The 25,455-nt window shown below is 35.9% G+C and overlaps 1 protein-coding gene across 3 annotated transcripts in view; it reads right to left on the reverse strand.

Moving 5' to 3' along the window:
- Positions 1 to 8,622: 8,622 nt before the first annotated feature.
- LOC108944382 (uncharacterized) overlaps positions 8,623 to 25,455 on the reverse strand; it is a 67,719-nt gene continuing 50,886 nt past the window's right edge. For 2 of the 3 annotated variants that reach the window (XM_070200239.1, XM_070200240.1), the window contains exons 4-6: positions 20,459 to 20,614; positions 20,019 to 20,347; positions 8,623 to 8,703 (exon numbers count right to left, since the gene is read on the reverse strand). In XM_070200239.1, the coding sequence (XP_070056340.1) occupies positions 8,673 to 8,703; positions 20,019 to 20,347; positions 20,459 to 20,614 (516 nt within the window). In that variant the 3' untranslated portion in view covers positions 8,623 to 8,672. Of the gene's footprint in view, positions 8,704 to 19,739; positions 20,348 to 20,458; positions 20,615 to 25,455 lie in introns of those variants that run through there. The other variant, XR_011415642.1, reaches the window with a different exon arrangement.

The following is a 25,455-nucleotide window of genomic DNA, read 5'->3' on the forward strand; positions in this document are numbered from 1 at the left end:
ATCAATTTAGTTTCCAAAAGGGTTAAAAAATACATTTTACATGCATTAATCTTTGGTTCGTAAAGTTTATTGTGTAGCATTTACATTGTTTAATGTACGTGCAACACACATGCCAACTATCATAACATAATTTAGGGCATCATTTGTGTTGGCATCTTTTTAATTTCTTGTTCTAGTATTTATTGTACATATAATTGTTTCTTCCTGACAAACATATTTTCTTGCTCAATAGCAGTTGACTAATAATAAGATAGAAAGAGTTTTCTTTCTTTGCGTTCTCGATATAAATATTATCGATCTCTATAACGTCATTCAGAATAAATATTCAATTTTCTCTCCTATTAAGTATAAATGGTAACTTGCGACTTAGGTAAATTGAGAAGCTCTATTAATCTCATATTCGATGTACAGTAAGTTTTCAAAATGACAAGTTCATTATCATAATGGACAGTACAAATTCTTAAATAAGAACAAGTGAAGTCTATTACGTAATCTTTATAAAATACTCTAAGATATTCCACATGGCAATTTTTACCATGAAAAAAATATCAAAAAATGCATAAGCTAAAGTTAAAATTATACATTTTAATACCATCATGTCATCTTTCTTCTTCTTCTTCGAATCCGACCATCACTATCAGTACATTCTCCTTTTTTCTTCAGATTTGGACACTACTAAAAAATCAGGTTTTAGCGACGGACAGATTTTGTAGCTAAACAGAAAAATCCGTCGCTAATCTTAACTAGCAACGGATTATCGAGAAATTCTGCTAGTTACAAGCGTTTTAGCGACAGATTAGCGACGACGTTCGTAGCTAATTCTAGTTTTTTTTTCTTTTGTAGCGGGAAGCCATCAATTTCTCCTCTATGAATGTATTTGTCTTTAACAATACAAATCATATTTTTACTCTTTTTCCTACTTACCTACCGCTTACTCATTTATTACGTTATTTATATCATTAATTTCTTTTGTTTTTCGTGTAAGTGTTTCATATATAGACGCCTCCTATAATTACCGCCTTTTCTAAATTTTTAAATCTTTATTAAAAATTTAAGGGATACTAATAAGCAAATATGAACTTCATAATGACTTTATTGTTTATTCATATACTCATTATTATTTTTAATATAAATTTCATAACGATCGACCTGAATGTAATATACGTGCAACTTACGTGTCCAATAATCAGATAATTAAATTGAGAGACTAATTAGTTAGATTTTTTATTCTTGTTAGCAAATCTTAAAAGTGGCAAGTTGATTATTCCGTCCCTATCTCAGGAGTCACTTTACTTTTTTATCTCTTTTTTTTTCTTTATTACATATCATCGATTTACTTTTCATTAAAAGGGTTAAAAAAATATTTTTCATGCATTAATCTTTGGTTCATGTAGTTTATTATATAGAATTTACAATGTTAACCATTTTATGCGATGACCGTAACAGATTAAGTTGCACAAAATTTAATTTGATGGAAGTTTGGTCTCAGTTAATTGATCCTAACTTGATTTGGAATTGAAACATAAATGATCATGATCAATGACATATGCATGAAGCGGTAACTTTCATTTTCTTTTCTAAAAAGGAAAAAAAAAAAGAAACTTACTTTATAGCTTGTGACATCATCTCACGTGGGCATGACACATTACCTTTTTTTTAAAGACGTGTTACATGAGTCGCGTTTTTTGATTTATTTCTTTTCGGATTATCTTTAAAGACATTTAAGGCTAATCTTTTTGTAAAGCGTTCGCATGCATGCTCTTACACTACTTAGTTACGTAAAAATGGTATAAATATCGAGACTAATGCAAATCATACTCTTATTCTTTTTTATTATTCTGTTATCGACTTCTTATTTATTCCAATGTCATTTATACAAGTCATTTTCTTATTTCTAACACAGTAAGTGTCTTCTACATATATAAATGTCTCTTCTAAAACGTACGACACGTCTTGGCCTTAATCGTTAGAACTTTGATTAATAAGATAGAAAGATTTCTTGTGCGAAGGATGCTAATAAGCCAATATGAACTTCATAATGACTTTATTGTTTATTCATATACTCATTATTATTTTTGTGCAAGACCGTAACAGATTAAGTTGCACAAAATTTAATTTGATGGAAGTTTGGTCTCAGTTAATTGATGCTAACTTGATTTGGAATTGAAATATAAATGATCATGATCAATGACATGAAGCGGTAACTTTCATTTTCTTTTCTAAAAAGAAAAAAAAAGAAACTCACTTTATAGCTTGTAACATCATCTCACGTGGGCATGACACATTACCTTTTTTTTTTTTTTTACAAGACACATTACACGAGTCGCGCTTTTGATTTATTTCTTTTTGGATTATCTTTAAAGACATTTTAGGCTAATCTTTTTGTGAAGTGTTCGCATGCATGCTCTTACACTACTTAATTAGTTACATAAAAATGGTATAAATATCGAGACTAATGCAAATCATACTCTTATTCTTTTTTATCATTCTGTTATCGACTTCTTAATTATTTATTATATCATTTATACAAGTCGTTTTCTTATTTCTAATGCAGTAAGTGTCTTCTACATATATAAATGTCTCTTCTAAAACGTATGACACGTCTTGGCCTTGTTCGTTAGAACTTTGAATAATAAGATAGAAAGAATTCTTGCGCGAGGGATGCTAATAAGCCAATATGAACTTCATAATGACTTTATTGTTTATTCATATACTCATTATTATTTTTAATTTGAATTTCATAACAACTGACCTGAATGTACTATACGTGCAACTTACGTGTCCAATGATCTCGACTCAGATAAATTGAGAGACTAATTAGTTAGATTTTTTATTCTTGTTAGCAAATCTTAAATGTGGCAAGTTGATAATTGTGTCCCTATCTCAAGAATCATTATAGTTTTTTATAGTTTGCTCCTTTTTTCCTTTATTAAATATCTACGATTTACTTTTCATTAAAAGGGTTAAAAACATATTTTTCATGCATTAATATTTGGTTCGTACAGTTTATTATATAGAATTTACAATGTTAACCATTTTAAGCGCAAGACTATAATAGATTAAGCTGCAGAAAATTTAATTTGATGGAAGTTTGGTCTCAGTTAATTGATACTAACTTGATTTGAAATTGAGACGTAAACATGAAGTGCTAACTTTCATTTTCTTTTCTAAGAAGGGAAAAAAAAAACTCAATTTATAGCTTGTGACATCATCTCTCGTGGGCATGACATGTCACCTTTTTGTTTTTACAAAACGCGTTACACGAGTCACGTTTTTTTTTACAAGACGCGTTACACGAGTCACGTTTTTTGATTTATTTCTTTTAGGATTATCTTTAAAGACATTTAAGGCTAATTCTTTTGTGAAGTGTTCACATGCATGCTCTCACACTACTTAGTTACGTAAAAATAGTATAGATATCGAGACTAATTCAAATCATACTCTTATTCTTTTTTATCATTTTGTTATCGACTTGTTATTTATTATGTCATTTTCTTATTTCTAATACAGTAAGTGCCTTCTACATAAATGTCTCTTCTAAAACGTACGACACATCTTGATCTTGTTCATTAGAATCTTTTTCACTAATAAGATTAGAAAGATTTCTTGCGTGAGGGATGCTAATAAGCCAATATGAACTTCATAATGACTTTATTATTTATTCATATACTTATTATTATTTTTAATATAATGTAATATACGTGCAACTTACGTGTCCAATTATCTCGATTTAGATAAATTGAAAGTAATTAGTTAGATTTTTTTATTCTTGTTAGCAAATCTTAAAAGTGGCAAGTTGATAATTGTGTCCCTATCTCAAGAGTCACTTTGCTTTTTATAGTTTGCTCTTTTCCCCCCTTTATTACATATCATCCATTTACTTTTCACTAAAAGGGTTAAGAAATTTTTTTCATGCATTAATCTTTGGTTCGTGTAGTTTAATATATAGTATTTACAATGTTAACCATTTTATACACAAGACCATAACAGTCAGAAAATTTAATTTGATGAAAATTTGATCTCAGTTAACTGATGCTACCTTGATTTGGAATTGAGACAAAATGATCATGATCAATAAAATGAAGCGGTAACTTTTATTTTCTTTTCTAAAAAGGAAAAAATAGAAACTCAATTTTTAGCTTGTGACATTATCTCTCGTGGGCATGACACATTACCTTTTTTTTTTTTTACAAGACGCGTTACACGAGTCACGTTTGGTTTATTTCTTTTCGGATTATCTTTAAAGACATTTAAGGCTAATCCTTTTGTGCAGTGTTCACATGCATGCCCTTACACTACTTAGTTACGTAAAAAAAAAAAAGGTATAGATATCAAGACTAATGCAAATCATACTCTTATTCTTTTTAATCATTTTGTTATCGACTTTTTATTTATTATGTCATTTATACAAGTCGTTTTCTTATTTCTAACGCAGTAAATATCTTCTACCTAAATGTGTCTTCTAAAACGTATGATACATCTTGATCTTGTTCATTAGAACTTTGACTAATAAGATAGAAAGATTTCTTGCGTAAGGGATGCTAATAAATCAATATGAACTTCATAATAGCTTTATTGTTTATTCATATACTCATTATTATTTTTAATATGAATTTCATAACGGCTGACCTAAATGTAATACACGTACAACTTCCGTGTCCAATGATCTCGACTCGGATAAATTGAGAGACTAAGTAGTTGGATTTTGTAATATTGTTAGCAAATCTTAAAAATGACAAGTTGATAATTGTGTCCCTGTCTCAATAGTCATGTCATTTTATTTTTTATAGTTTGCTCTTTTTCTCCCCTTTATTACGTGCATATTATCGATTCACTTTTCATTAAAAGGGTAAAATATTTTTCCACATTTTTGGTTCGTGTAGTTTATTATATAGAATTTACAATGCTATCCATTTTATACGCAAGACCGTAACAAATTAAGTTGTAGAAAATTCAATTTGATGAAAGTTTGGTCTCAATTAATTAATGCCAACTTGATTTGAAATTGAGACGTAAATGATCATGATTAATGACATGAAACGTTAACTTTCATTTTCTTTTCTAATTAAAAAAAAAAAAGAAACTCAATTTATAACTTGTGACATCATCTCTCGTGGGCATGACAAGCCAGTTTATATCTTGGTCGATAATTGGCAAAATCGACCAAAAATCGACCGGCTCATGGCAGTCAGTAGAGCCAACCGATTGACTTTGGTAGGTTGTGACCGACCGATTTTGGTTGGCCAATTAAATTCCACAATCGGCCAAAAACAAACTGGCCGACTTCACCCGATTTTTTTAAGTTATGAAATTAAAAATGCATTATTTGTGAATCGAACTAGGGTTTGTGCTGTGACAAGATACTATTCTACCATTAGACCATTAGTGCTTTTGGGTCGACTTCATTAGTTAAAATCGATCGACTTCATCAGTTTTTTGGTTGGTCGATCGCGGTCGAATTTTTGCCGAATTTTTAGTAGTGGTTCTTCTTCTGACACGGACGACACCGCCAACTCCCCTCTTCATTAATATATTTATTTTGATCGATACAAATCATACTTTTACTCATTTTTTCACTCACCTACCGCTTACTTATTTATTACGTCATTTATACCATTAGTTTTTCTCGTTTCTAATGTAATTTCCTACACTTTTTCCTACACTTTTATCTCTTTGTTCAAAATTCAAGGGATGCTAATTAAGGAAAATAAGCCAATATAAATTTCATAACGACTTTGTTGTTTATTTACATACTCTTTATTATTTCTAATATGAATTTCATAACCACTGACCAAACTGTAATATACGTGCAACTTACGTGTTCAATGAATCTCGACTCAGAAAAATTTAGAAACAAATTAGTTAGATTTTTAATTCTTGTTAACATATCTTAAAAATTGCAAGTTGATAATTGTGTCAATACCTCAAGGATGACTCTACTTTTTTTTATAGTTTGTTCCATTTTCGTTTATTACATATCATCAATTTACTTTTCAAACGGGTTTAAAAAAATATTTTACATGCATTAATCTTTGGTTCGTGAAGTTTATTATATAGCATTTACACTATTTAATGTACGTGCAACATACGTGCGACATACATGTCAACCAGTTATAACATAATTTAGGGCATCATTTGTGTTGACATCTTTTTTATTTCTTGCTCTAGTGTTTATTGTATAACTGATTCTTCTAAAAAACATATTTTCTTGCTCAATAGCAGTTGATTAATAATAAGATATGTGTACGTACAACATATGTGTCAATCATTATGACATCATCCATTGGCATCATTTTTATTTCTTATTCAAGTGTTTATTGTATAACTTGCCTTTTCTAATAAACATGTTTTCTTGCTCGTTATAGAAAGAGTTCTCTTTTTTGTTTTTTTGCTTTCTTGATATAAATAATGTTCTCAATCTCTATAACATCAATCAGAATATATATTCAATTTGCTAGCTAACGCACATTGCGAAAGATATTTTACATTACAAGTTGGGAGATCTTTTATGCATACTTTCCAGAGAAGTATTATTCATAATTTTCTACAATCTCCTTATACCAAAGTAGAAAAGATCTGTGAATTATGATGCTTCTCACAAAGTACTCCCTCTTAATCATACCAAAGTAAAACTCAATTGTTTTCTCAAATTAATCAGTCCTATTTTCTAAAATGTCCATCTTTCTGCGGAAAAAAGGTCAACTGTGAAATTCAAAAATAGTCAGATTTACAAGTGATAATTAAAAAATAGTCACAATTTCAAAAGTAATCGAAATTTAGCCACTTTTCATGTAAAGATAAATTTGAACAAAAATACTGTTTAAAATTCATAAAATATTTCAGCATAATATACTGGACTTATACACAAGTGCTCCAATCTCCAGTATATTATGCTGGAACTTTCTATGTGTTGGAGTTCCAGCATAATATGTTGGAAGTTCATACACAAGTGCATCAATCTCCAGTATGTTATGCTGGAACTTTCCGTGTTGCAGCAAAATAGTGGCTATTTTTCAATGACTTTACAAACGCTGACTATTTTTCAATGACTTTACAAACGCTGACTATTTTTCAATTACCAGTCCGAAAACTGCTAGCCCGTGCTATTTTCACAAGAAAATCGCCCAAGCAATTTCCAGGTCCTCGTTATCAATTAATTCCCACACATATTAATACTATCTTATCGCGATTTTGTGATTGTCAAATTCAAGGAATTGAGGTAATACAGTAAAGTTAAGCAACAGACGGTTTACCCTATCAAGTAAGCATTTGAATTATGCCGTTATGCATGTTTTATGTTTTCATATTTGATTAGTAGAAAATATGGATTCGTTCTATGACAAGTGATTGCGTGGGTATATACCATCAGCAGCTTTAAACATCATCAAAGCTTGAAATATGAATATCAAATCAAATTTCTGAAGTCTTCGAAGTTGTACAGATTTATAAAATAATACTGTACAATTATTAGCAGATTAACAACAACTCCAATTTAATCACACAAGTGAGGTCTGAGAAGGATAGTATCTACGCAAACCTTACCCATACCTGATTATTAGCATTAGAGTGTACCATTTTGTAGTCCTGTGTCTTCTGTCGGGCAGCTCAGCGTCGCAAAGCGGGGCTGTTATTACTCTTCTCTAACCATTTGATAATACCAAAATTTTGATTAACTAAACTAGTCTGTCTTCCACCATATTTGCCTTGATTTGACAGGGCCGATCGTATTAATTTAGTATGACATCAAACTTTGATACTGTGCAAAATATATGACACAATCTGCTAATAATCAGTGTAAATATAATGAAAGAGAAATAAGAAAATAAAAAGATACAGCAAGTAACTTGTGACTCCACTTAGATTTCAAAAGATGCAGTTTCACCTATTCTTACCAAGTCAAAGTGAGATAAATTCTATTTACCAAAAAGCGGACAAGCAGAACCTTAAAGTGGCAGAGCCAAATCAAAGGTAAGTTCCATTTTGTAACATAGATAAAATCTCTTACTTTTGATGAGCTATATTGTAATATGGCCAAATTTTCATGACATTTGTCATGACATAATATCCATTATATTAAATTTGTGGATCATGATATTTGCCATGACATAATATTCATTATTAGGCCAAGGATTTCTTGCTATAAATAGAGGAGTTTCTCCTCATTTGTAAACACACCAATTCAAGAGCTTTTCACTCGTCTTTCTTTCTCCTCATTTATTTCATTATAGAGTATTTTGTAAGAGAGTAAGTGTTGGAAAATATTTGTGTGAACCCTTTCTTTGGAGTGATCTTGTGAGGTTATTCTCTTAGGGTATTTGGGATTAATTAGAGTGTTTACTCTAATTTTGTACTCTCTTTTGTACTCTTATTGTTATAGTAAATTGCTCCTCTCCGCTTGTGGACGTATGTCACTTTGACCGAACCACGTTAAATTTGTGTCTTCTTTATCTACTTTAATTGTCGTTGTTATCAACTTTCATTGTCTTTGTTATTGCCATTATATCGTTGTTTGGCTATATTCCGCACTACCCGGGTTCCAATCCTAACATATATATATATATATATATATATATATATATATATATATATATATATATATTTGGCAGTCGTTTTTCATGAAAACAACCACTGATGCATGTGACTATTTTCCCACAGCGTCAATGCATGGGGCGTCAAAATACAAACTTTGTACTGGAGATCAGCCTGTAAGGTTTAAACTTGATATCATATCAGACCAAGCAAACTTGCAGCAGTAAGTAAAGTATATATGCTATAAAAAATGGAAGCCTTAATCATACACATGCTTTAAACCTGGTAATCACCTACAGTAAATTGAACAATTTGTTTAATTTTTTAACTTCTTAATTTCTAGCTTGCTCCGTGTTGGCCCAAGAAAGTGAATAGTTTTGAAGATTGACAAAGGAACTCAGATATGAACCAGGCCCATCACTGGCAAATATAGACACCGGCAGAGTCAAGGCACGTGAGTTGCACATGCAGAAGATAAGAGTATTCTGGCAGATTGAGATATCTCCTGATCGAAAAGATTGCAAAAAACGATAAGGAGAAGGACTCCTTATTCAGTAAGAACACTATCTAAGATAAGGAAGGATTTAGGAGTTGAGTTTAACTAGAACTCTTCCACCAAAAAAGAGTAGCATTAGGATTCTAGTTAACTCTTTATCTACTAACTCCTATATATTGCAGAATGTTCTTATTGTACAGGGACACACAAAAGCATAAGTTAAGCAAGAATTGAGAGAAAAATAGCGAGGCAATTTTGCAAGCAGTTCGAGTGATATTTGAGTGTGAGAATCTGATGCTACTTGAACCAGCTAGAAGAACCAGTTCTAACTATTGTCTTTTAGTCTAGTTATTTGTAGTAGGTGGTTTTAACTTATACCTTTTTAGCTTTATCTAGAAGCGTCTGTAATAGGTACTTTCAAGTTAGAGTTAACTTGAAGTTTGTCGCAAATAGCTAGAGGCTAGTTTGCTACAAGGGGTTAGAGGTAATCCTAGGTTTACAAAAGAGTTTTGTTAATGCTATTTTGGCTCACTGATTTGGTAAAAAGTTTTGAAAAAATCCTACTGGGAAGTAAGTCGTGATTTTTTCACCTTTTGAGCCATGTGTTTTCCACGTAAAAATCTCTGTGTTCTTTATTTTCTATACTTATTATTCCGTAACAGTAGCAGTTGCAACACATAGAAGAACTATGTCCTTCTGTAATCTGTGCACGCGAAAAATTAGACACCACACAAATCACCTCCCCCCCTCTTGTGTGGAATTGACGTATAAAACATCAATTGGTATCAGAGCAGGTTATCCTTGAAGAGGCTAACACCTTAAGAGAAGATCAAGATGAGTGCACCACCTGGAAACTGGGAAGAGCAATCCACTGCTTGGCCACATCTTCAATGGCCAGTACTACTCCTGGTGGAAAAACAGAATGAGAGACCATATCATAGGAGAAGACTATGAGTTATGGGACATTGTCACAGATGGTCCATTGGCTACCATGAAGATAAATGCCGAAGGAGAAGAGGTGCCAAAGACAAGAGCCGACTGCACTGCTGAGGACTTGAGAAAGTGGGAGAAGAATGCTAAGGCCAGGAAATGGCTTGTGTGTGGACTTGGTCTAGACGAGTACAACAGAATTCAAAGCTGTACTACTACTAAGAAAATTTGGGACACCTTGCAAGTGGCTCATGAAGGAACTGCTCAGGTGAAGAGGTCTAGAGGTACTTTACTATATTCTCAATATGAGAATTTCTCTATTAAGGAAGGAGAGACTATCCAAGAGATGTATACAAGGTTCACCACACTGACTAATGAACTGAAGTCTCTTGGAAGGACTCTTATTGAAGAAGACAAAGTTGAGAAGATTCTGACTAGGGTTCTACCAGTTATTTGGGAGAGCAAAATCATTGCCATTCAGGAATCAAAGAACATTTTCATTCTTAGGTTGGATGATTTAATTGGAAATCTCACTGCTTATGAACTTAGAAGGCAAACCATGAAGATGAATGTACCCAAGAAGGAAATGAGTCTGGCACTCAGAATCACTGAAGGTGCTGATCTGGAGGAAGATGAAATGGCTATGATCAACAAGGACTTCAAGAAATACCTTATGAGAGGAAAAGGTTCTTCAAGAGGTAAAAATTACAACAAAACAAGGGTTCTTGAAAAAATGACCAATGAGGGCTGCTACAAGTGTGGGAAGACTGATCATGACATCAAGAACTGCCCTCAATGGGAAATTTAATGGAAGAAGGAAGGATATTAACGAAGGAACAAGTTCATCCCAAGAAGAACAAAGGATCAACAAAGGCTATGGTTGCTTCTTGGGAGAAAGTTCAGATGAGGAATTAGATGATGAAGATGGAGACGAACAAGCACTTATGGCAATTGGAGAATCAGATGGGGAATCTCATGAGGAATCTGAGGTAAGTATAATTCATCTCAAAGACAAGATTAAGTTTTTGTCTAAAGAAACACTCTCTGAGTTATTGCTAGATTTCATTGACGAATCTGAGGTAATAAATAAAGAAAAAGAACGACTGTCTAAGGATTGTGTGATTTTAAAAGCAAAGTGTAAGAACCTGGAACTCAAAGTTAGTGAGACTATGATTGAAAATACTGCTCTGAAGAACCAGGTTCATACACTTGAAGCAAATATTCTTGAGTTAAAATCTGAAAATCTAAAACTGAAACTAGGAACCAGTAAGAAGACAACTGATTGCACACAACTCACTTTAGAAGAAAATGTAGGCAAACTAAAAGATGAGTTGTATAGGAAGGATGAGCATGTAAGAGTGCTAAAGGAGGATCTAGTCAAGGTCAAGCATGAACTAGACATAACTAGTAAATGGAACAGGTCCTCCGATGCTTTGTCATGGCTACAGGAATATCACAGTAGCAGTAGAAGATGACTTGGCTTTGGGAATCAGATACCTAAGTGGGAACCTAAAAGCAAGTACCTCACTCTTCCTGAGAACAAGATTTGTACTCATTGTGGTAAGACTGGTCACTATAAAAGTGAATGTAACACAAAAGAAATGGCCAGTCAAAAGAACAAAATTTTTGTTCAAGGGAAGAATTGGTTACCAAGTTGGGCTAAAAAGAATTTAATTCATCATTTTGCTTATAGAAAGGGACCCAAACTAGTTTGGATTCCTAAGACTAACCCTTGATTTCCTTTTTTAGGTTCAAGTGAAGGGAAGCAACCAAATATGATACATGGATAGTGGCTGCTCAAAGCATATGACAGGGAACAAGGACCAGTTCCTTTCACTTGAGGACCTCAAAGGAGGAATTGTCTCCTTTGGAAATGGAAAGAAAGGTGAAATCATTGGGGTTGGTAAGGTAGGTAAGGATGACTCTCATTCCATTGAGAATGTCTACTTGATAGACGGCTTGAAGTATAGCCTAATCAGTGTGTCACAATTGTGTGATAGAGGTAACTTGGTAGCATTCACCTCTACTAAATGTTTTGTGATAAATCTTATCACTGACAAAATTGTTTTGCAGGGTAAAAGAGTGAATAATATATATATTATAGATATGTCGACACTCTCAGAGAATGAACTAACTTGCTTAAGTGTGCTAGATAATGATCCTCTCCTTTGGCATAAGAGGCTTGGACATGCAAGTCTAAGTCAACTCAACAAATTAGTCTCCAAGTACTTGGTGATAGGACTGCCTAACATTAAGTTTAAGGAAGACAAAGTTTGTGAGGCTTGTCCAAGGGAGAAGCAGGTAAGATCCTCTTTTAAATGCAAGAAAGTGGTAAGTATCACCAGAACGATGGAACTGGTTCATATGGAACTCTGTGGTCCAATGAGAACATTAAGTAGAGGTGGTAAGAGATATTTAATGGTGCTTGTTGATGATTATTCTAGGTTTACCCAGACACTATTTTTAACATCTAAATATGAAGCATTTGACATGTTCACTTTCTTTGTTAGAAAAACTCAGAAACAATAAGGAAATCAACTTGTATCAATTAGGTCTGATCATGGTACTGAATTTAAAAATGCTAAATTTGCTGAATTTTGTGATGTGCATGGTATAGATCATAATATTTCTGCCCCTAGAACTCCACAACAAAATGGAGTAGTTGAAAGAAAGAATAGGACTCTTGAAGATACGGCTAGGACTATGTTTCTTTCTAGTAAGTTGTCCCATAGCTTCTGGGCAGAAGCTATAAATACTGCATGCTATATAATAAATAGGTGCATGACAAGACCTCTAGTAGAGAAGAATCCCTATGAGTTACTTAAAGGGAGAAAACCAAACATATCCCATCTTAGGGCATTTGGATGCAAGTGTTTTGTGCACAACAATGGTAAGGACTCCCTAGGTAAGTTTGATCCTAGAAGTGATGAGGGAGTATTCTTCACATAGTAAAGCTTATAAAGTGTATAACAAAAGAACTATGTGTGTTGAAGAAAGTGTACATGTGGTATTTGATGAAACTAACATTCTTTCTGAGAGACATGAATAGGATGATGAAGCAATTGGACTGGTTAAACACTTAAATGAAACCACAGCCCAGACTAAGGCAACTCTGGAGGAAGGAACAAGTGATGGAACGGGTTCATCTATCCCCGGCAACATGACAGGGGGAATAGAACAAAACAATTCTCAAACTTCAATGGAACCTGTACCTGAACCTATTCCACAACAACAAAACATTGAGGGAACATCAAGGGGAAACTAGTTGGTTGTGAAACCTTATAAGTATCAAAGTTCTCATCCCATTGAGAACATAATTACTGATCCAACCTTTGGAATCAAAACCAGATCTTCATTAAAGAATCTCTGTGCTTTTGATGCCTTTTTATCTCTTATTGAACCTAAAAATGTTGCTGAGGCTTTGCAGGATGCAGAGTGGGTAAATACAATACAAGATGAACTCAACCAATTTGAAAGGAGTCAATTTTGGCATCTGGTACCAAGACCCAAAGATAGATCAGTAATTGATACAAAATGGGTCTTCAGAAATAAACTTGGTGAAAATGGAACAGTTACAAGGAACAAGGCAAGATTGGTGGTTCAAGGATATAGCCAAGAGGAGGGCATAGACTATGATGAAACCTTTGCTCCAGTCACAAGGTTGGAAGCAATATGACTCCTCATAGCCTTTGCTGCTTACATGGAATTCACCCTTCACCAGATGGATATCAAGAGTGCTTTCCTTAATGGCTATCTAAAGGAAAAAGTGTTTGTCAATCAACCTCCGGGGTTTGAAAGCAAGGAAAGTCCTGATCATGTGTACAAACTTGACAAAGCAATTTATGGGCTCAAGCAGGCGCCAAGAGCATGGTATGAAAGATTATCAAAGTTTTTGCTTGAGCATGACTACAAGAGAGGTAAAATTGACAATACTTTGTTCTTGAAAGAAAAAGGTAAAGATCTCTTGGTAGTTCAGATATATGTTGATGATATAATCTTTGGAGCAACTACTGATAAGTTAAGTAAAAATTTTGCTAAATTAATGGGGAGTGAATTTGAAATGAGCACGATGGGTGAGCTTAATTTCTTTTTAGTCTTACAAATTAAACAAAATTCAAATAGAACTATGATTTATCAGCAGAAGTATGTAAAAGAGTTGCTTAAAAGGTTTAAAATGGAAGATTCCAAAGAAATCGACACTCCTATTGCAACATCTACAAAGTTGGATATAGATGAACCTGGTTCATCTGTTGATCAGAAGTTGTATAGGGAAATGATTGGCTCATTGTTGTATCTCACTCCTAGTAGACCTGGCATTGTTTTCAGTGTAGGCCTTTGTGCAAGATTTTAGGCAAATCCGAAGGAGTCTCACTTGACGGTTGTCAAGAGAATTTTGAGATATCCAAAAGGCACCACTGATCTTTGTCTTTGGTATCCAAAAGGTAGTAATTTCAATCTTGTGGGATATGATGATGCTGATTATGCAGTTTGTCTTGTGGATAGAAAGAGTACCTAAGGTATGGCACACTTCCTTGGCTCATGTCTTGGACCACCCAAAAGCAAAATTCAGTGGCCTTATCTACTGCTGAAGCTGAGTATGTTGCAGCTGCCTCATGTTGTGCTCAACTATTGTGGATTAAACAACAATTGAGGGATTTTGGAATCGATGTTGGATGTATCCCTATATTTTGTGATAACACTAGTGCTATTAGTATGACAAAGAGCCCCGTTCATCATAAAAGAACAAAGCACATAGATGTTAGACATCACTTTTTAAGGGACAATTATGAGAAGGGATTGATCACTATAGAGTTTTGTGCTATTGATAAACAGATTACTGACATCTTTACAAAAGAACTAAGTAGAGAGCACTTTGAAAGGAACATGTTAGAATTAGAGATGATTAAGATCACCTAAGTGAACCAGTTCAGATTGTACATGAAAAAAAAAAAAAGAAATGAAAAAAAATAAATTTGGTTAGAAAATCTGGAACTTGTTTAAATAACCAGATTAATTGTTGCTCAGTCTCATACTGTAAAAAGTATACTCATATTCCATGTTTTAATATGAATCACTGGTCTCTAATGAAATTTTCTCTATTTTTGCAATTTGAGACATGGTTGAGAGGATTCTTAGTGAAGAACCTGGTTTATCAGTGCTGGTTATCTGAAAAATGAGGTATGTGTTCTACACTATGCATATTTTTAAATACTAATATTCAAATCATGAGTATAACTCTACCCAAGTCCAAAATTTTCCAAAGCTTATCCAATAAAAATTTGAACCAGTTCCGGTTCAACTAAAGAATCCTCACCGAATTAAAACACCTAGATTCTAGGGGAGCTGTAACCGTCATTCCAAACTGAAAAACTGCAGAGTGATTAGACTTCTAATTGGCCACAAAAAGCTGAAGTTGTGTATTAAATACACTTCTCCTTTAAATCCCTCATCAACTCTGCAAACTCTTCATTATTTCTGAAAAAACCGTCAAAACCCTTTCATCTCTCCTTGCCTTCGAATTCGATCCAAGCTTTTTCCTTCATCACAAAACCATAACAAAAATGTCTAACCCTTGGAATAACCCTGGTACTCCTCCACCCCCTACTCCTTCCTCTTCCTCAACAACCCCTCAACCTAGTTCTATCCCCCAACCTAGAAAAAGGAGAGTCAAAATGCTTGCTAGAAAAATAGTGGCCAGTGGTGCTTTATCTCGATAATTAAATGTCCAGCTTCAAGCAAGCCAAGCCCAACACTCACAAAATTTGAGTGATTCCTTTAAATCAGTGACTGAGGGGGAAGAAACCGGGTCTTCCGATTCTGAATAGGTAACTTATGTCCCAAATCCTTCATCTGAGGTTATTTCTGAGAATGCTAAAAATTTAGAAATTAGGTTCATCCTGGTTGGGTCTGTGAAAGATGTGGAAATGCCTGAGACAAGAAGGAGAGGTGGTAAAAATAAAATTGAAAAAAAAAAAGAGAGAGAGAGGGAGTACAGAGTGAAAAGAGGGGAAAAGGGAAAGAAGTAGTTGATTCTTCACCCACCTTTGAATCTGTTAGAATGGATGTTTGTGGAGCTGAACCAGAGAAGGAGGAAGAAGGTGGCAGGCACACAGGGGGAAGTGGATCAGGAGAAACCGCTAAAGGGCTAGTAAATCTTGGCAAGCAAGCAGAAGAACCTGGTTCATCTGCTGAGGAAACCTGGCTGATCTCTTGAAAAGGTTAAGTGACAGTTACCAACCCAAGAAGAAAAGAACTCCTAAAGCTACAACCTCTGGGACAGTAAGATCCAACCAGAAATGGAAAGCTGCTCCTTCTGAGACCTCTGATATTCCTCTTCCAAGAGGAAGAACTATAAGGAGCAAGCTAAAGCAGAGTGAGGAGGAGTTGCAGAGAGCTTTAGAGGAGAGTAAGAAGAAAACAGTGGATCAAGGGAAAGAAAAAGTGGTTGAGCCTGTTGAGGCTGTTGAGTTGGATGAGATGGACCTGGTCCATCAAAGTGAAAAGGTGGCAGAGGTAGAGGTTCATACCCCTAAGACAAAGAAAGCCAAGACTTCCTCAAAGAAGTCTTCATCTGTTTCTAAGTCTACTGAACCCTCTATCTTGGCTAAGCGAACCAGGTCTGCAGTGAAAGCCAAGTAAGTAAAAATTACTGAAGACGATGATTGGAGTGGTGAAGAGGAGGATGTGTCTGATGGTGAGAAGGACAAGCTGTCAAAGTTTGGTAAAAGAACAATTCTGAAGGGGAGATTGTTGAAGGACTTGGAAGAAGAAGGAATGATTTTGCTGCTGGAGAAGCTTGAGATACAGGGATGGAAGGACATGGTCCTTCAGTTGGATGGGAGAATGGCTAGGAATGAGATTGTGGAATTCATGGCCAATGCTGAGGTCAAGGAAGGAAGAGTCACCTGCCTAGTGAAAGGGGTCCAAATCTCTTTTGATGCTAAAGAACTGGGTGAAATCCTTGGCATATCCTCTGAAGGCTATGATGACTATACTAGACAGAAATGGCCCAGTCTGGATTCTCTTCCAACTTCCCTGGCTATCACAAGGAAATTTTGTGATAATGAAGAAGAGAGTGAGACCAAAGCAGTCTATAAGAGTGAAATGAAGTCACCCCACAAGGTGATCTTTGAATTCATCAACAAGTGCGTGTTGCCAAGGCAGGAAAGGAGACATATTGCAAATTACATGGACTTAGTCTTGATAGAGTGTATGGACAGTGAGAGGTAGATAAACTGGCCTGGGTTCATCATTCAGCTTTTGCACAGAGTTGTCAATGGCTCCAAAGCCCATGCCATTCCTTATGGTTTCATCCTCACTTCTGTTCTTGCTCATTATAAGGTTCCATTGAAGAAGGCGGAGATGGCCACAAGCAAAGACCATTTTGGGATCAATACTCTTCTTGCTTGTGATTATGAGATCCATGCCGTCCCCCATGAACCTGGTTCATCGAAAAGGACACATGTAAACAGCAAGGTCAGAGCCCTAGTGCAGGAGAGTGGGGAAAAGGATGCTGAGATAGCAAAGCTGAAGACTCATTTGGCTGAGGTTGAATCTGAGAGGGATGTTCTAAGAGTTGAGCTTACAAAGGAAAGGGAGAAGAATGAGGGAATTCTTCACGATATGTTGAATCTTCTCCAAGCCAAAACCCAAGCCCCTAGTTCTTCCAAGCCTTAGTTGCCTAGCCTGCCTAGAAATTCAGTGACCCAGATTCGGGACTTTTTCTTTTTGTTGCTCATGCTTTAAATGTTTTTGTTTCATTTTGTGGATTGTGGAAGAACCGTACTTTCTATCAATGAAATTTGTTGCTCTTGTTCTCATGCACTATCTATATTTCTTTGATAGTTTTAATTCTTAGTTGATTACTGATGATTGATCCATGAATACATTTGCAGTTGCCCCAGTTGCCATGAGTAATTTTTATGAAATCTGGGACTCACACATCTTTTTGCAACTTTTTGATGATGCCAAAAGGGGGAAGATGTGCTCTGAACAAGTGATATTTATAATCTAAATGACCCTGGTTCTTTATGATAAGTGCTTAATACTCTAATATATGTCAATATTGGATTAAGTTAAAACAGGCCTAAGCTTATGGATGCACAAAGTTTGTCATCATCAAAAATTGAGAATTTGTTGGCCCAAGAAAGAGAATAGTTTTGAAGATTGACAAAAGAACTTAGATATGAACCAGGTCCATCACTAGCAGACATAGACACCGGCAGAGTCAAGGCACGTGAGTTGCACATGCAGGAGATAAGCGTATTCTGGTAGAATGAGATATCTCCTGATCGAAAATATTGCAAAACCGATAAGGAGAAGGACTCCTTATTCAGTAAGAACAGTATCTAAGATAAGGAAGGATTTAGGAGTTGAGTTTAACTAGAACTCTTCCACCAAGGAAGAGTAGCATTAGGATTCTAGTTAACTCTTTATCTACTAACTCCTATATATTGCAGAATGTTCTTATTGTACAGGGAAACACAAAAGCATAAGTTAAGCAAGAATTGAGAGAAAAATAGCGAGGCAATTTTGCAAGCAGTTTGAGTGATATTTGAGTGTACGAATCTGATGTTACTTGAACTAGCTAGAAGAACCAGTTCTAACTGTTGTCTTTTAGTCTAGTTATTTGTAGTAGGTGGTTTAACTTGTACCTTTTTAGCTTTTTCTAGAACCGTCTGTAATAGGTTCTTTGTGTTTTCAAGTTAGAGTTAACTTGAAGTTTGTCGCAAATAGTTAGAGGCTAGTTTGCTACAAGGGATTAGAGGTAATCCTAGGTTTACAAAAGAGTTTTGTAAATGATGTTTTGGCTCACTGATTTAGTAAAGAGTTTTGGGAAAATCCTATTGGAAAGTAGGTCGTGGTTTTTTCACCTTTTGAGCCAGGTATTTTCCACGTAAAAATCTATGTGTTCTTTATTTTTTATACTTATTATTCCGCAACGGTAGCAGTTGGAACACATAGCCAGGTCCTTATATGATTTGTGCATGCGAAAAATTGGACACCACACAAATCACCCCCCTCTTGTGTGGCATTGACGTATAAAACATCACTCCGTCAGACAAACTAGCAGCGTATCCCTTGGTCTGAATTACACACTCATAATGTAAACTACTTCGTCCTTTCCAATTTATATGAACTTATTTTCACAAATACCTATGGGTTATTTAGACTACAAGTTTCAAAAGTCTTCCACTATTTCTTAACCTCAGTGCCCAAATCAAATAGGTTCACATAAATTAAAATGGAGGGAACTCTATTTAGCAAGAAAGAAGTAGAGAAGGAAGACATCTATCAGTTGGGAACTATTCTACTAGAAGTAATAACATGGTAGATCAATGAACTCATAAAATGAAAAAGAAGACCTGAAGCTTCAGGTAACAACAAATCCATTACTTGAATACTAGAAAATCATTTTTTTGCTAATAAAGAATACTTAAAAATAAGTTAGCTTAATAAAATTGGTCCTCTTGTGCAATGCAGGCGGAGAGCTATAGCAGAATCACCATCAAAGATAAGATTTGTATATTTGGGGTACCTTTTTGCAATGATACATGATTTATTTTTTGCTAAAGAACCAGTGCATTTTATAGTAAATCAGAAAATTAGTTTAACTTAATAATGGTGTTTACTGACTCGGCAAGATTTACTCATGGAAGCTTTTAATAAATCTTGAATCAAACCAAGAATCTATAACTGAGATCATGGGCAATGTTAGTCAAGCTCTACTAGTTTGCTACATATTGTAAAGCCATAATCTTAAACATAGTGGTGACATAGTAAGGAAGACAAACCTCTACATAAAAATGTAAATAGATTCAATTTGGTTACAACAATTTTGAATCTTTGGCTATAATCGAAGCAAAGCATGAATGACTAAACTTGTACTGGGGAAGACTTCAAGCAAACAACTTAAAACTTTACAGTAACAAGCAAAGTAGTTCACGACTATTATAAACAATTTGGAAATCTTTTCATAACCAATGTAGGCAAATAAATTATTTTTACAGTTTCCTGCATATATGACCATATTTTAGGAAAGAAAAGGGTCCAAAAACATTACCCTAATTGTTGGCTGGAACTTGAGATTGGTATGTTAAGACATGCATCCGAATAAAAAATCTCAGCCTCTGGAGATACACGCGGGAAACTCGTCAACTTTGTGGTGATATTACTTTCTTCGCAGGAACAAAAGTCTCTCAATGGCTTAATTATGATCCTTACCAAAGATGGAGTGCGAGCAAGGAATAACTTTATAAAAAGCAGTTCAGTTTTTGAACCCTTAAAACAACGTATGACCACACGTTTGAGCTTGTTGAGCGATCGGTCCAAGCAGGCTGGTGTGTTCAAATATTTTGAAACTGCTTCAGCATTGTCACTGGTAGAACGGACCTAATGGTGTAAAATATTTGAGCTTCTGAGTTTCACATATATGAAGTTGCAAAAATGAATCAAACTCACACATGTATCTAGTGTATGACCACATAATGTTTCCTTACTTACCGTAATATCAAGTTCACTCAATATGGGGAGACTCTTAATTAACTGTAGAGCGCCAGAAGTTGGACTGAATTTGTCAAAGTTCACATAGAATGATAGAGGCCACAAGCAGTTGAGCGCGCGAGAACGCATTTTAGGAACCGTATCTGCACCACAAAGCTTTGGAGAAATAAAACAATAAGAAACACATCACTATAAGATATCCAAGTAAATAAATTATCTGTTTCTTACCTGGCGCTAGCCCTAGCACTGGGATGTTTAAAGGTACTGTAAATAGCGCCACAGGCAGCGCCCCACGCTACCCGTGACGCCCGAAACAGCTGAGGCTCTATAAACGGGGATTTTCTACCATTTTTGACAAAAATAGAGTTGGGGAGCTCGATTTGGGCGATTTTCATGGGTAAACATTGGGGTAAGTGTTCCTTATCCTATATTGATTATATTTCATGATTCCATACTCATTTACATCATGAATCCGTGAATTTATGGAAGAAAAATCAGATTTTTTGTAAAATCTTCCAAAAATATAAAATAAAAATTTGAGGGTCAATCCGATATCGGAATTTGATAAAATTGGTATGGGTGAACTCGTAATTGAATGGGTTACCGGATTTTGTGCTTTTCATCTGATTCCGAGACGTGAGTCCCACAGGCAATTTTTGAGTTAAATTTCAGATTTTGTTGAAAAATTTATATTTTCATATGGAATTAATTCCTACGATTCTTGTTGAGTATATTGAATTATTTGTAACTAGATTTAAAGCTTTCGGACACAAATTCGTGATGCAAAGGTTTATTGAAATCTTGAAATTGGTTGTGAAACGAGGTAAGTATCCTGCCTAACCCCGAGTGGGAGAATTACCCCTTAGGCATTGAGTCTTATGTGGAAATTGTATAATTTAAAACAATGTACGCGAGATGACGAGTACGTACTTGGTTTGTACGTGCAAATTATATTGGTTGAAATTCGTATACACCCTTAAGTATTAAGTTGGAAAATTATTGTAACTTATTAAATCCCTTATTTGTCATGCCTCATTCTTTGTTTGCCGAGGTTATTTTTATATGATAATTTGGTGTGATTGTCACTTGACTTTTATGTGAACTTTGTGTTTGTTTGAGTTGCCATTTTTATGGAAAACACTTTCATTATTGATTTTACCTACAAATAATTTAAATGAAAAATTTAGTTAATAAGATGAATTACTTTTCTGTTCACGTTGTTGAAAATTTGGAATTGAATTATAAAGGCCATGAATCATATTGAGGCAAAGTGACAAATTGTGAAATATTAGTCGGTTGAGTTGTTCACTCCCGAACATTTTGTTAAGATGTTGTGCACATTATGATCGAGTCATGGCTCTTTATTGTGGAAAAATAATGTGTTGTTGATTTCTGTGGCAAGTTGAAATATTTGAGCACTTGATGTGCAATTTATGATATGTTATAATATTTGAGCACTTGATGTGCAATTTGTGATATGTTGTAATATTTGAGCACTTGATGTGCAATTTGTGATATGTTATAAAATTTGAGCACTTGATGTGCAATTTGTGATATGTTGTAATATTTGAGCACTTGTGTCACGATCCAATTTCCCCTTCGTGTGATGTCGTGACGGCACCTAGTCTCTACAACTAGGTTAGCCTAATATTTTTGCGGAATAATGAAATAAAAATATAAATTTAACCAACTATTCAAAAATATACAAAAATCTCAAAACCCGGAACATCATGAATCACAAACTACAGAAGGAAAAATCTAGTGTCTATATACATCAGAGTCTAACAAGGAAAAATACAGAAGATAATGGACATGAGAAAGAGTAGAAGGGGACTCCGAGGTCTGCGGACGCGGCAGATATACCTTGAAGTCTCCAAAGCTGTCCCGGCTCACTGATAGTGCAGTTGATAAGGTGCACCTGGATCTGCACACGAAAAATATGTGCAGAGAGAAGCAGGGCAGGCTATGTGCATGAAAAGAGCTATCCTGAACCAAACATGTGCAGAGAGTAGCAGGACAAGCTATGAAGCACTCGAAACACACCCGAGGCCCCCAGGACCTCAACCAAATATACCAACCAATCCTAAAACACCATACGAACTTAGTCGAGCCCTCAAATCACATCAACTAACGCTAAAATTATGAATTACACTTCAATTCAAACTTAAAGAACTTGAAACTTCAAATTCCTACAACCGATGCCGAAACCTATCAAACCACGTCCGAATGACCTCAAATTTTGCACACAAGTCATATTCAACATTACAAACCTACTCCAACTTTCAGAATCGGAGACCTACCCCGATATCAAAAATTCCACTACCGGCCCAAAACTCCAAAAATTCGACTTTCGCCATTTCCAGCCTAAATGAGCCACGAACCTCCAAAACACAATCCGGACACGCTCCTAAGTCCAAAACTACCCAACGAAGCTAACGGAACTAACGAAATTCTACTTCGGAGTTGTCTTCAGATAGTTCCGACTACGATCACAATCTTAAGACTTAAGCTTTCGTTTAGGGACTAAGTGTCCCAAATCACTCTAAAAAAGCCAAAACGAATCCTCCCGGCAAGTCACAATAGCAGAAATAGATATGGGAGAAGCAGTAAATAGGGGATCAAGGTTATTACTCTCAAAACGACCGGCCGGGTCGTTACATCCTTCCCCTCTAAAACTAATCGTTCGTCATCGAACGAGCATAAAGACACACCTGAAGTGGTGAAAAGGTGAGGGTAACGGTTGCACATAACATGCTCGGTCTCCCAAGTCGCCTCCTCGACCGGCTGTCCCCTCCATTGAACCTTCACAGAAGCAATGTTCTTTAACCTTAGCTTTCTGACTTGTCTGCCTAAAATAGCCACTGACTCCTCAACATAAGATAGATCCTTGTCCAACTGGACTGAGCTGAAATCCAACACATGAGACAGATCGCCGTGATACTTCTGGAGCATAGAAACATGGAATACTGGATGAACTCCTGCTAGACCGAGAGGCAAGGCAAGCTCATAAGCAACCTCCCCAACTCGACGCAACACCTCAAATGGACCAATGAACCTTGGGCTCAGCTTGTCTTTCTTTCCAAACCTCATAACGCCCTTCATAGGCGAAACCCGGAGCAAGAATCACTTTCGAACCATGAATGCCACATTGTGAACCTTCCGGTCAGCATAACTCTTCTGTCTGGACTGGGCTGAGTGAAGTCTATCCTGAATCACCTTCACCTTTTCCAAGGCATCTTGAACCAAGTCCGTACCCAATAATCTGGCCTCGCCGGGCTAGAACCAACCCACTGGGGACCGACACTGCTTACCATGCAGAGCCTCATACGGTGCCATCTGAATGCTGGACTGATAACTGTTGTTGTGAGCAAACTCAGGAAGTGGCAAGAACTGGTCCCAACTCATGTTGTACAACTCTCCAGAACCGTGATGTAAACTGCGTACCCCGATCGGAGATAATAGATACTGGTACTCCATGAAGCCTGACGATCTCACGGATGTAGATTCGAGCTAGCTGCTCGGAAGAGTATGTAGTCATCACAGGAATGAAATGAGCCCACTTGGTCAGCCTATCCACAATCACCCAAACTGCATCAAACCTCCGCTGAATCCGTGGGAGTCCAACAACGAAATCCATAGTGATCCTCTCCCATTTCCACTCTGGAATATCTAACCTTTGAAGCAATCCACCTGGTCGATGATGCTCATATTTTACTTGCTGGCAATTCAGACATCGATCCACATACTCTACTATGTTCTTCTTAATTCTCCTCCACCAGTAATGCTGTTTCAAGTCTTGATACATCTTTGCGGCACCCGGATGAATAAAGTACCAAGAACTGTGAGCCTCCTGGAGAATCAACTTATGCAAACCATCTACATTGGGCACACATAGCCTCCCCTGCATCCTCAATGCACCAAGGCATGAACAATAGCTTCTAACTCAAGGTCGAGGACATGATAGTTATTTTCGTACACCTTTAGATGTCTGGACGTGTAGGCAATCACCCTATCATCCTGCATCAACACCACACTGAGACCAATCCGCGATGCATCACAATATACAGTATAAGACCCCGAACCTGTAGGTAATACCAATACTGGGGTTGTAGTCAAAGTTGTCTTGAGCTTCTGAAAGCTCTCCTCACATTCCTCTGTCCACCTGAACAGAGTACCCTTCTAGGTTAGCCTGGTCATAAGTGCTGCAATATATGAGAATCCCTCTACAAAGCGACAGTAATACCCTGCCAAACCAAGAAAACTTCTGATCTATGTAGATGAGGACGGTCTGGGCCAACTCTGTACTGCTTCAATCTTCTTCGGATCCACCTGGATCCCCTCACTCGATACTATATGGCCCAAGAATGCCACTGAGTCTAGCCAAAACTCACACTTTGAAAATTTTGCATATAACTTCTTTTCCCTCAAGGTCTGAAGTGCAGTCCTCAGGTGCTGTTGATGATCCTCCCAACTCCGGGAGTATACCAGAATGTCGTCAATAAACACAATAATGATTGAGTCAAGATAAGGCCGGAACACACTGTGCATCAAGTGCATAAATGTTGTTGGGGCATTGGTCAGCCCAAAAGACATAACAAGATACTAATAGTGACCATATTTGGTCCTAAAAGCAGTCTTCGGGATATCTGGCTCCCGAATTTTCAACTGATGATAAACTGAACGTAAGTCAATCCTGGAAAACACTCTGGCACCCTATAATTGATCAAATAAATCATCAATACGAGGCAATGGATACATGTTCTTCACTGTGACTTTGTTCAACTGGCATTAATCAATACACATCCACATAGAACCATCCTTCTTCTTCACAAATAAGACAGGAGCACCCCAAGGTGACACACTGGCCGAATGAAACCCTTATCAAGCAATTCCTGTAACTTCTCCTTCAACTCTTTTAACTCAGGAGGAGCCATGTGATATGAAGGAATAGAGATGGGCTGAGTGCCCGGCAACAAATTAATGCCAAAATCAATATC

The sequence above is a fragment of the Nicotiana tomentosiformis genome, chromosome 4, assembly GCF_000390325.3.
Source record: "Nicotiana tomentosiformis chromosome 4, ASM39032v3, whole genome shotgun sequence".
Lineage (NCBI taxonomy): Eukaryota > Viridiplantae > Streptophyta > Magnoliopsida > Solanales > Solanaceae > Nicotiana > Nicotiana tomentosiformis.